The sequence below is a fragment of the Balaenoptera physalus genome (assembly GCF_965194825.1).
Source record: "Balaenoptera physalus genome assembly, chromosome: 4".
In the NCBI taxonomy this organism is placed as follows: domain Eukaryota; kingdom Metazoa; phylum Chordata; class Mammalia; order Artiodactyla; family Balaenopteridae; genus Balaenoptera; species Balaenoptera physalus.
In genome coordinates, this window is record NC_138891.1 from 11,302,655 (window position 1) to 11,315,400 (window position 12,746).

General features: G+C 40.8%; 1 protein-coding gene and 1 pseudogene across 2 annotated transcripts in view; one reads left to right on the top strand and one right to left on the bottom strand.

Annotated features, from left to right (window-relative positions):
* Positions 1 to 233: 233 nt before the first annotated feature.
* On the bottom strand, positions 234 to 1,840 carry LOC309659485 (serine/threonine-protein kinase PAK 2 pseudogene; annotated as a pseudogene). Its single transcript has one exon. The product of its transcript is annotated as a serine/threonine-protein kinase PAK 2 pseudogene (transcript).
* Positions 1,841 to 4,056: 2,216 nt separating this feature from the next.
* LOC309659557 (collagen alpha-4(VI) chain-like) overlaps positions 4,057 to 12,746 on the top strand; it is a 142,831-nt gene continuing 134,141 nt past the window's right edge. Inside the window, 3 exon segments of the mRNA XM_082459442.1 lie at positions 4,057 to 4,214; positions 8,874 to 9,225; positions 9,227 to 9,470. Coding sequence (XP_082315568.1) covers positions 4,061 to 4,214; positions 8,874 to 9,225; positions 9,227 to 9,470 — 750 coding nt within the window. The 5' untranslated portion in view covers positions 4,057 to 4,060.

Genomic DNA, 12,746 nt, shown 5'->3' on the forward strand with positions numbered 1-12,746 from the left:
TCTGTTGAAAGGCATAAGACTAGTGATTCAGTCCCCAATTCCTTTTGGACCCTAAAGAAGGGGTTCAATAGAAAGTTGTCATTCTGTTTTGCAACTTTTTCTTGGTTGTCTTCAGGAAGTAGTAGCTTGTTTCTTCCCTCCATGTTATGCAGACCATTTCTTTAAACCCCAAAAGAATAGTAATTTTCATATAGTAAAAGACTTCTTTTAGAAAATGGAAAAAAGAATATGAGGCCATGACAATGATGTTAACGGTTACTCTTCAATGCTTCTTTAGTTGCCATGATCAGTGGTGTCAAGCTTGTTAATGGTTTGGCCAGTTTCAGGAAGGGATACTGTAATAATTCTCTGGCTGAACTCCTTTTCTCCACATCCATCTCCAAACATCGATTTAAGAAATCCCAAAATATTGGGGAAAGTTTCTCTGGGTTTTGAAGTTCTGGGGTTCCATTAGTCGCTATCAGGTACAAGGCCCTCAAAGGATTTTCACTGAGGTATGGAGGCTCTCCTTCTACCATCTCAATAGCCATAATACCCAGAGACCAGATGTCTACTTTAGGGCCATAAGCTTTCCGTGTAACCACCTCTGGTGCCATACAGTATGGCGTTCCAACCATAGTACTTCGCTTGCTCTACTCAGTAGTGATCTGGGCACAGAAACCAAAGTCAGTAAGTTTAACAGATCCTTCCATGCCCAAAAGCACATTGTCACTTTTGATGTCTCTATGGATCACTTGATTAGCACGTAAAAACTCCAATGCCTGTGAACACTCTCTGCATACAGCAGCAATCTGTGCTTCATCCATGCATGTCTCTGTTACAACATCAGTAAGTGATCCCCCAGCAAGGTATTCCATTACCACAAACAATTCGTCTCCCACCAGGTAACTGTCTAAGAAGTTAACTATGTTGGGATTGTTTAATTCTTTCATCACCAGAATCTCATTAATGATCAATTCCTTCTTTGGTTGTTTCTGTAAATTAATCTGCTTAATAGCAACCTCTTGTCCCAATGCCACATCAGTAGCAGTGAAAACTGTGCCAGAAGCCCCTTGCCCAATTTTTTCATATCTTGTATACTTTTTCTTAGGGTCACCTATGCTTACAATAGTTCTTAATTTCTCCATAATCTCTTCATCTGTCATTTTGGCCTTCTTTGTCTGGTCGTCTGAAGTCTTGGCACCACTGTCAACATTAGAATCACCAACTGGGGCAGGAATAAGATCAGTTACAGACCGTGTATAAATTGATTTTGTATGATCTGGTCATGGGGCAATAAGAGGAGGAGGAGTCTCTTCATCATCATCGTCTTCTTCTGTTACTACTGCTGTTTCCGAACCCTTGGTATTCAGTGCTGGTGTTCCAGACGGGAAGCCATCTTTCTCAGGAGGAGTAAAGCTCAGATATTTCTGCGTCACTGTGTTGGAGTCATAGAACTTTAAGACATCCAGCACAGCCCGAGGATTCTTCTTTTGCTCTAGTTTTGTGATATTGGAGGTCTGTAATAATTGAGCCCACTGTTCTGGCATGCCAGTGAATTCTCCAGTAACAGCATCAAAGGCGACATGGATGGTGTGCTCAAAATCATATGGAGGAGAAATTTCTGGCCTTTCCTTTTCTTTCTTCTTACTTCCTTTCTCTGTGCTTGAGAATATAGAGATGATTTTATTCCTGGGGTTTTTTTTCCTCTGGAGCAGAGGTCAAAGGTTTCAAACTGTGATTGGCTGACACAGGGTCTTTGCCTCCAGTGCTAAAAATGGTACTGCTCATTTGCACGGGGGGAGGGCGCTGGAGGCTTGTCTTCCAGTTCTCCGTTATCAGACATGATTCAGAATTATGATATGGCCCCTGGAGAGGAAAGGTCTCTGCCCCAGCGAGGAGCCTCTGGCCGAGCTCCCTGCGGGCTCAGGAGCCGCCCCCAAACTCTCGCTCTCTTTACCCTCACACTGTCCTTAATCCATTAGAACCACCTATTCTTTAAGATTCACACTTTCATTTATTTGCCATTAGATGAAAGTTTGTTGGGGAATGGAAAACTTATTCTTAAAGTATCTTCTTTCAAATTACTTGCAAGCCTCCTTAAGGAGGCGTTAATGGGAGGTTGATGTAGAAACTGAGGAACAGAGGATCCAATTATATCACATCATTTTTTGGAAAGTTGCTGGATTAATGCCCTGGGGAAGGTTTGTAATATAGTGGGCAATATCATAGGTGTCCCAAATCAGTGCCAAGCTCCCTAGAGTCATCACATCAACCTTGAGAGTTGAACTGGCTTGCTCAAGTACATGGAGCCAAAGGTCAAGCTGAAACCAGAATCAAGGCTTCCTTTGGAGTCAAGACTTCTCCCAGTATTTTCTGTTGCTGTAAAATAATATAACAGATGTGGTTATCTCACACCCTGAGTCACTGCCAAGGAGAAAATGAAGCATGCACAGTAGAAACATGTCTTAGAGAAGCAGGGTGGCTACACTTACACCTTCTGCAGAGAGGACTCAGCTGTTGGGTGGCTGCTATTTCTGGGCACTGTGATATCATTTCTACACAATATTCTGCTTAAAGGGCCCGAGACTGCAAAGTGATTTAGACACTGTGAGATTCTTGCTTAAGCTCTTTGATGAGTTTAAAGAGGGCTTGAACTCACATTTTTACCCCAAGGCAGATTGCTCACAGGTCTTCATTTTACATGAAGCAGACTCTGGGGAGTTGAGTGACAGTCTGGCCTTGGAGATTTTCATTGAAGGGTTTGAAGCAGATGTTTGAAGTACAGCCATGCGATGGACCTGGAATCAGGTTACCTGGGACAGAACTTGACTGTGCATGACTGTGTAGCCCTGGGACGCTGCTTAAGCCTTTCTGGGACCCGACCTTTTCATTTCCATCAACAAAATGAACAGAGTAAGGCCTGCTTAGCTGGCTTTTCCTAGATTTGAGGCGAGGAACACGGAGATGAGCACAGTTACTTACAAAGTAGCAATCAATTGAAAGTGAAAATTGAACCAATCAAATAAAAAGTATAAAGTACAATATACACAACAAAATAACTGCTTTATTAATACACAGTGCAAAGTATTGGTGATCCTCTACTTCCACAGATTCTGAGTTTCAAATTAGGGGGAATACGTTTTCACTTTTACATAGTGAATTTCTAAGAAGACTTATTTAACAAGCACTTAAAGAGTGCTTTTAAGTGCCAGGCATGGGTAAGCTGTTTTACAATAATGAACTCATTTGATCCTTATCACCAGACTACGAGGTAGATGCTATTATTGCTCCCATTTTACAAATAGGGAAACTGAGAAGAGAAGCAACTTGCCCAAGATCCAAATATTAAGTAGCAGATTTGAGATTCAAACCTAGGCTGTCTATCTCCAAGAATCCTTGCTTTTAACCCCACTGCACTCTGCTGAGGATGGCTGTGAGGTTAGTTAGATAGAAGATAAAGATGTGGTGTTCCCTGTTCCAGTTGGAACATCTCATTCAATGTGATTGCCATGTTGTTCTTATTTTTAAATATATGGGGTTTCTTAGAGTCAAAAATTAGAAATGGAATTGGGAGTGGATGATTTCCATGGAGGCCTTTGGAACTAGATCCAAGTCTAGGGGAGGGAAGTCTGGTGTTCTGCTTCTTCTGGGAACTTGTAAAAGGCTAGCCTGATTTTATCAGGCAGATGTGCTTCTGAGACACTTGAATATTTCCTCATACCACAGTGTTTATCAGGTCATCCAATGCTTGTATAAAAATACAAGCAAAATCATCCAGAAATGTTTATGTTCCACCAAATGAATTCAGTGTGTGCAACGGTGGTTCTACCACATGCCCTATATGATTTTTCCTTTTATAGCCATATCTGGACAACTTTAAACAGATGAAGTCTGAGCTATATACTTCGGGTGTTTACAAAATTCTTCCTGAGTTGGGTCAGCAAGACCATAGTCCTTGCACAATTGAAAAACTATGGCAACATATCCTTCTTTATTTTTATAATTGGTCTGGGGAAGGACATAGTTGTGTGTGTGTTATTTTTAAATCAACTGTAGTCAGGTATAATGAATATACAATATGATGCACTCATTTCAACTATATGAAGACATAATTTTAATTATGAGGTATCTTTCTCTCTCTAGGTACATATCTAAAATGGAGACTTGGAAGACATTTTGGGGGATCATCTTCCTTGCAGCTGGTTTTGGCTTCATCAAGTCACAGAGAATTGGTAACGCATTGGGTTCTTTAAGCCAAAAATTATGACCTTGCCAGGAATAGAGTGGTGGTGACAATATTAAAAGAAAATATTACAGGAGTTTCATACTTAACAAAAGGGAAATGATTCTTTTAAGGAGAATTTAGAATCTGAAAGCTTTTAGTTGATGATGGGCCCTTGATATTTTTCAAAGCTTAACCTCAAATGATGAAAAATAAATATTAAAAGGTGCTATCCTTCTGAATGTGTTACCCAGCTCTCAAATGCTTTTGTAAATGTGGACCTATTCTATTGACTCTGCATTTTGCTTTGTCTTCTTTGGCTGTGCTCTTCCACAGGGCAATTGTCATCACAAGGTGAATAGTTTCCCCGAGTGCTAAGGACACTTCTGCAACTTTTTTTTTGCAGTCATTTTAACTTTGGGGACTTTTCAAGATGAAATCATCAAGAGAAGAGTGTATGAGTAACCTGAAGCTCCCACTGAGACAATATTGAGTTTTAAATGTTCAGAAATATTTATACAGGCTGTTATTTATCGGGAAAAAACATGAAGTCTCTAAATTTCCCTTTGGCTCTGACTCCTCTCAGTGTGAACAGATGCTGTGACAGTGAATCTTCTCCTGCTTCAAACACCTTCTAAAATGACAAAAATCTAGTCGTTCAGAAAGTAACAATGTATGAAAATGTAATATATCTCTCAAGTTGCATGTGATGAAACCATATCTTTGCCTGAAAGACATTCTATAGCTGTGAGGTTTCTCCTGATTGGAAAGATCAGGGAAACACTTCCTGGTCTGTGTTTGATCTCTTCTGAAAGAGCTTTTAAGGGGACAAAGCAGGTGGCCATCCCTGGAGCATTCACTGGACCCTCTCCTCTCAAGAGGATTGCATTTGGAGGGCCAAAGGGAAGGGAAACTTAAAGGGCCTCAAGCTCATTGATTATCATCCTTTTCAATAATCCTGACTTCACTTGGCTTTATGATTGAGATTAGGCAAACTTCCCAGAGGTGGGACTCAGGAATCTAGAAGTGACTGTCCCTTCAGGATTTACTGTCCCTGAAGTACACAAACCTTCTCCAGCCCTTTTCTGCCTAAACTCTCATGTGGTCTTTGCCTTTCTGTAACATGGGTTTTCAATTTAATCTTCTTTATGGCAGTCCAGGGTATGGGCTAGATGTCAAGGGACCTGGTTTCTAATGCTGGCTCTTCGAACAGATTTACACATGTTACTTTGCCTTTCTAGGTCTTATTTTCCTTATCTGTGAGATAGGTGAATTGAATTCATTCTATACTTGCACTCTTCAATACAGTGGGCACTAGACACGTGTGACTATTTAAATTAAAATACAATAAAATTCAGCAAAACTTAAAATTTCATTTCTCTCAGTCACACTAGCTACAGTTCAAGTGCTAAACAGCCACACATACCTAGTGGCTGCAGTATTGCACTGCATAGTTTTATAGGGTTATTCTACCTCTAGAATTTTCTGATTCCCTGATTTGGTTTCATTCATGTTCAACGTTCCCATCCTTGTAAGTGAAGTCTTCTCCCTTCTTCCCCCCCTCTCACCCTCTCTCTTTCCCAAACATTTCCTTCCACCAACATTTTTTGGGTGACTACTCTATGCTAGACACTTGAGTGGTGGACCAACAAACAAAATGTATGGTATCTGTTTTCACGGAGCCCACTCTAGCTGGGGAGGTTGTCATTAATTGAAGAAGCACACTAATGAATGTTATGTTACAAACCAGGATAAAAGGACATGATTCTATGGGAATTTACCAGAAGAAGAAAAAAAGAGAAAAAAGAAATTTGATGGAGGGAACAGCATTTTTTAAAAAATTGAAGTATAGTTGATTTACAGTGTTACAAAGGAGAACAGTATGGAGGTTCCTTAAAAAACTAAAAATAGAGCTACCATATGATCCAGCAATCCTACTCCTGGGTGGGCATATATCTGGAGAAAAACATGACTTGAAAGCATATGTGCACCCCAATGTTCATTGCAGCACTGTTTACAACAGCCAAGACATGGAAGCAACCAAAATGTCCATTGACAGATAAATGGATAAAGAAGATGTGGTACATATATACAATGGAATACTATGCAGCTATAAAAAAGAATGAAATAATGCCATTTGCAGCAACATGGGTGGACCTGGAGATTAGCATACTAAGTGAAATAAGTCAGGCAGAGAAAGACAAATATCATATGATATTGCTTATATGCAGAAGCTAAAAAAAAAAGATACAAATGAACTTATTTACAAAACAGAAACAGATTCACAGACTTAGAGAAGGAACTAATGGTTACCGGGGGGAAGGGTGGCAGGGGGGAGGGATAGATTGGGAGTTTGGGATTGACATGTACACGCAGCTATATTTAAGATAGATAACCAGCAAGGACCTACTGTATAGAAGCAGGGAACTCTGCTCAGTATTCTGTAATAACCTAAATGGGAAAAATTTTTGATAAAGAATAGATACATGTATATGTATAACTGAATCACTTTGCTGTACACCTGAAACTAACACAACACCGTTAATCAACTATACTCCAGTGTAAAATAAAAATTAAAAAAAAAAAGAAATGATGGAGGGAAAAGCATTTTGTTTTAATTGAAGTATAGTTGATTTACAATGTTGTGCTAGTTTCTGATGTACAGCAAAGTGATTCAGTTATTCATATATATAAGTATAATATGTGTATATATATATATATATATTCTTTTTCAGATTATTTTCCATTATAGGTCATTACAAGATATTGAATATAGTTCCCTGTGGTATACAGTAGGCCCTTGTTGGTTATCTATTCTATGTATAGTAGTGTATATCTGTCAATCCCAAACTCCTAATTTATCCCTCTCCTGCCTTTCCCCTTTGGCAACCACACGTCTGTTCTCTATGTCTGTGAGTCTGTTTCTGTTTTGTACATAAGTTCATTTCTGTCATATTTTAGATTCCACATATAAGTGATATATGAGATTTGTCTTTCTCTGTCTGACTTACTTCACTTGGTATGATAATCTCTAGATCCATCCATGTTGCTGCAAATGGCATTATTTCATTCTTTTTTATGGCCAAATACTATTCCATTGTGATATATACCACATCTTCTTTATCCATTCATCTGTCGATGGACACTTAGGTTGATTCCATGTCCTGTCTATTGTAAATAGTGTTGCAGTGAACATTGGGGTGCATGTATCTTTTTGAACTATAGTTTTCTCCAGATATATGCCCAGGAGTGGGATTGCTGGATTATATGGTAGCTCTATTTTTAGTTTCTTAAGGAACCTCCATAATGTTTTCCATAGTGGCTACACCAATTTACATTCCCACCAACAGTGTTGGAGGGGGAACAGCACGTTCCTGCCAGTGGCAGGTAGAAGCGTGGAGAGTTTAGAAGCTGGGCTAAGGAGCCTGGAACACAGGCAGAGAAGTGCAGAGGGTAGAGAGACAAAGCTACAGAGATAGTGCAGGGTTAGCCCAAGCCAGGGTTTAACACTCCTGGCACAAAACCAAATGTAAATGCGGTTACCCAGTTGGGATAATTATGCACTGAGTCACAGAAAAACAAAGTTGGAGTTGAAGAGACCAGGTCATGTGGTCAACCCCTTTATTCTAGGGAAACGCAATCCGAGAACCAGAGAGATGAGCTGTGTGATCAGGCCCTGCAGCCACCTGGTGTCTGATCCCCTCCATGCTGGAGACCAGGGTGGGCCCAGCTGGAGTGCTACTTGGTCTGACCACAGTGGGGAATGTGGTTCCCAGAATTAGAGCTGGGTTTGGGAGAAGTAATCACACGATGTAGCTTTGAGTTCAAGGTGCCAAAGGACAAATGTGAGTCACACCTATGGTAATGCCACGTGTCAGACTTAAAGAGGCTTGTGGTGGCCAGGGAAGGTCAGAGGTCAAAGGTGGAAAGTTGATGCCTTAGGTCAGCTTCTCTAGAAGCAGAGCTGGGGACAGGGATTTGGTGAACATGTTATTTTGAGGCAGGACTCTTTAGGACAAACCTGTAAAGGAGTGACAGAAGTGAGGTAGGCTAGGGGGAGAAGCAGCCAAGCAAGCATGCAGCCTCCCATAAAATCAAGCCTGGGCCTGAGCCATGGGAGCCACTGGGGCATAAATAACACCATGAATGGTTTCAGTTAATGCAAGTGGGCCAGGCATTTGTATCTCCATGTGATCAAACACTGCCCACCCAGGGTGGTGGCTGCAGTATAACTTCCCAGGTGTCTCTAGATGAGGCTGCTCCCTTCAGCCAGGAGCAGGTCTCTGGACAAAGTCTCAGCCTGAAGCAGGTGACTGTAGCGCTTGAAGCAGCTGGGGCACAGGTGTGCTACTGGCAAAGGGGATCTAGGTGGGGTTCCAACAGCATACTCTATTGGTAGAAAGCTGGTTTCTTTTATGAGGTTTAAGGGATAAATGGAGGACCATGGCCAGGGGTCTAATTGAAGGGTCAGATATCTGTTAGAATGGAACACAGGGCGGCAGGTGAACCAGGGTAGATGGTGGCCATGAGGAAGCAAAGGAAGATGATGGTGTGTCTGGGCCACGTGCATATTAGCTGTCATCAAAGAGCTGTGGGGTGCAAAGGCACTAAATCGGGAGAGATGTGTTAACAGCCAGTAGCTAACAATTTTGTGGACTCTCTTCCCTAGTGTGCAGGGAGGACTCTGTGGGAGATGTCGTGTTTCTGGTTGACACCAGCAACAACCCCCAGAACACCCGCAGCGTGTGGAGCTTCTTGTACACTGTGGTCAACGGCTTCAATGTCAGCAGAGAGGCGGTCCGCGTGGGGCTGGCCCGGTACAGTGACCAGCCCCAATCCGAGTTCCTCCTTTCCACCTACCATCGCGAAGGCGAAGTGCTGAGACACATCCAGAGGTTTCCATTTACGCCGGGGGGCCACAAGATGGGGCTGGCCCTGCAGTTCCTCCTAGATCACCACTTCCAGGAAACAGCGGGGAGCCGGGCAAGCCAGGGCGTGCCTCAAGTAGCCGTGGTGATCGATCGGCAGCAGCCCAGCAGAGGACCACGTGCAAGAGCCCACAGATGCCTTTAGGAAGGCGGGCATCCTCCTCTACGCCATGGGCGTCGGAGATGCGGTTTCAGCAGAGCTCAAGGAGATTTCGAGCAGTCCTGTGGAGAATTTCGTCGCCTTTGTTCCCAACTTCTCTGGTTTGGGCAGTTTCGCCCTGAAGCTACGCCAGGAGCTCTGTGATACGTTGGCAAAGGCAGCTCCACCTGTTGGCCACGTCTCTCAAGGTACAAAGGCTTTTTCTCTTTTTATTTCTGATCTAGAAGTCACGGAACTCAAAGATTTATCTCTTATCCTTCCCATATATCCCTTCCATATGTGTGCATGCTTAATTAATTAATTAATTTTTAATTGAAGTATAGTTGATTTGCAACGCTGTGTCAGTTTCTGGTGTACACCAAAGTGATTCAGATATATATACACATATGTGTGTGTATACATATATATATTATATATATATATTTTTTTCTTTTCCATTATAGGTTATTACAAGACATTGAATATAGTTTCCTGTGCTATACAGTAGGACCTTGTTGTTTGTTTTATATAGAGTAGTGTGTATCTGCTAATCCCAATCTCCTAATTTATCCCTCCCCCTCCCCCTTCCCCTTTGGTAACCATAAGTTTGTTCTCTATGTCTGTGAGTCTGTTTCTGTTTTGTACATAAGTTCATTTGTATCGTTTGTTTAGATTTCACATATAAGTGATATCATATAATATTTCTCTTTCTCTTTCTGGCTTACTTCACTTAGTATGATAATCTCTAGGCCCATCTATGTTGCTGCAAATGACATTATTTCATTCTTTTTTATGGCCGAGTAATATTCCACTGTATATATGTACCACATCTTCTTTATCGATTCATCTGTCGATAGACATTTAGATTGCTTCCATGTCTTGGCTATTGTAAATAGTGCTGCTATGAACATTGGGGTGCATGTATCTTTTTGAATTCAAGTTTTCTCTAGATATTGTGCATGTTTAACTTTAATATTAGAATTTCACTAAACCAACTACACTTTATGCTCCTCTCCAATTGTTGACCAAAGATTTCTCAACTATTTTTATATCCTGTGGGCGTTATGAGGGTTCTATATACAGACATAGTGTATGTTTGTTTTTGAAGGAAAAAATAGTTGTTCCTAGAATGATATTATTATTCCTAGATTAACTTACCCGTATTGCCTGGATGGGGACAGAGGAGGGGAGAGGGCCAGTAGATTCCCCCAGGAAGCTTGCTTATTTTGCTGCCAGTGTGTTGGTATAATGTGCTGGTTAAGAGGGTGAATTTAGGGAAAAGGAAGATCTGGGTTCAAATCCCAAATCTCTACTTTCTGGGCCATCTTGAACAGTTACTTTATTTCTCTGAATTTAAATTTTCTTCCTGAGATGACAGTACCTGCCTCAGAGAGTTGTTGAAAGCATTAAAGAAATTTATGCAAATAAAGTGCTTATCACAGCACTTAGCCCATCGGAGGTGCCCAGAAGCATTAGGGTCATTACCTGTGATGATATACCTGTCATCAACTTTGTCCATCTGTTGGTGGTGATGGGGCATAAACTGAGGGAAATTCTTTATAAATTAATTACTAAACTATAAGAAAGCATAGATGTTTGAGCAGAGAAAGAGAAGATTGCTTGTGCGTCCCATCAAAACCCACAAAAGGATAGAGCCTTCATTACTTGCTCATTATTTTGGTATTTCTACATAAGGGAGGTCAACTGGAAGAAGTGCTAAAACTTTTGACCCATTTGATACCACAGAATGTGGTGGGAGTATTGTATTTGTTTTGCCAAATTATATACCTTACTTTTGTTTCCTGCTTCAAGGTTTACAGAGAGGTTTTATATACATAGTAATAATAACTACCATTTGCTTGGTGTTACATCGTTTTCAAAGCTTGTTTACCTTGCTGACTGATAGATACGTAAGGCAATTTTTTGTTAGACACATAGGGATATGTATGATACATAAGGCAATTAGTATTTGTTTTTACATAGATATATAACACAATTAGTATCATTATTTGCTTTTTGTGTGTGAGGAAATTGAGGCTAAAGGTAACAAAACTGGATGGCAGAGCTAGAACTTGATCCCAAGTCTTTTAGGGCAGATCCATTCTGATAGAGCAAATGTCTTAGATTGTGTGCTTTAGAAACAGAGCCTGAGACAAGGATTTGGATACATACTATCTATTATGGAAGAGCTCCCAAAGGAAGTTAGTAAGGATGTGGAGGATGCAGGACAGAGAAGGAGAGGAAAGGAAGGAAGGATGTGATCTCAGGCAAAACTGTCACAGAGGGTAATTCTAGCTTAATCTCACAGGAGAACTCAGGAGTGTAAGTTATGCCACAGGGTTGTCTTGACCCAAGGCAAGGGGTTCGACCTTCATATATTGTAGGATAAACAACTCCAATAGCTGAAGAGAAGTCCTCCACAGAGCAGTGTACAGAAATGGTGAAAAGAAATCCAAGATACATACACCACTTTGTTCATAGCAGCACTGTTTACAGTAGCCAAGACATGGAAGCAACCTAAATGTCCATTGATAGAAAAATGGATAAAGAAGATGTGGTACACCTATACAATACTACTCAGCCATAAAAAAGAATGAAATAATGCCATTTGCAACAACATGGATGGACCTAGAGATTATCATGCTAAGTGACATAAGCCAGACAAAGACACATACCAAATGATATCATTTATATGTGGAATCTAAAATATGACACAAATGAACTTATCTGTGCAACAGAAACAGAATCACAGATATAGAGAACAGACTTGTGGTTGCCAAGGGGGAAGGGATGGATTGGGAGTTTGGGATTAGCAGATGTAAAGTGTTATATATAGAATGGATAAACAACAAGGTCCTACTGTATAGCACAGGGAACTATATTCAATATCCTGTGATAAGCCATAATGGAAAAGATCATGGGGACTTTCCTGGTGGTCCAGTGGGTGGGACTCCATGCTCCTAATGCAGGGGTTGGGGTTCAATCCTTGGTTGGGGAGCTGGATCCCACATCCATGCTGCAACTAAAAGTATGCATGTCACAACTAGAGATCTCGCATGCCACAACTGGGACCCGGAGAAGCCAAAATAATAAATAAATAAATAAATAGATAGATTTTTTTAAAAAGGGAAAATATACTTAAAAAAAGAAAAGAATATGAAAAAGAACATATATATGTATAAATGAATCACTTTGCTGTACAGCAGTAATTAACACAGCATTGTAAGTCAACTATATTTCAATAAAATAAATTTAAAAAAAAAAGAAATCCAAAAGGACCTGGGTAGAGCACTGACATTGTCTAATATAGGAGCTTATCCTCTTTTATCCTCAAAACAACCCTGTGAGAGTATGAGGGCTGGTATAAAAATGTCAGTGCTGCAGAGAAGAAAATCAAGTCTCAAAGATGTGAGTTATAAGTAGGTCACAGGGCTCCTAGGTGGTGGAGTGGCAATGAGATGTGTTGTGGAATACA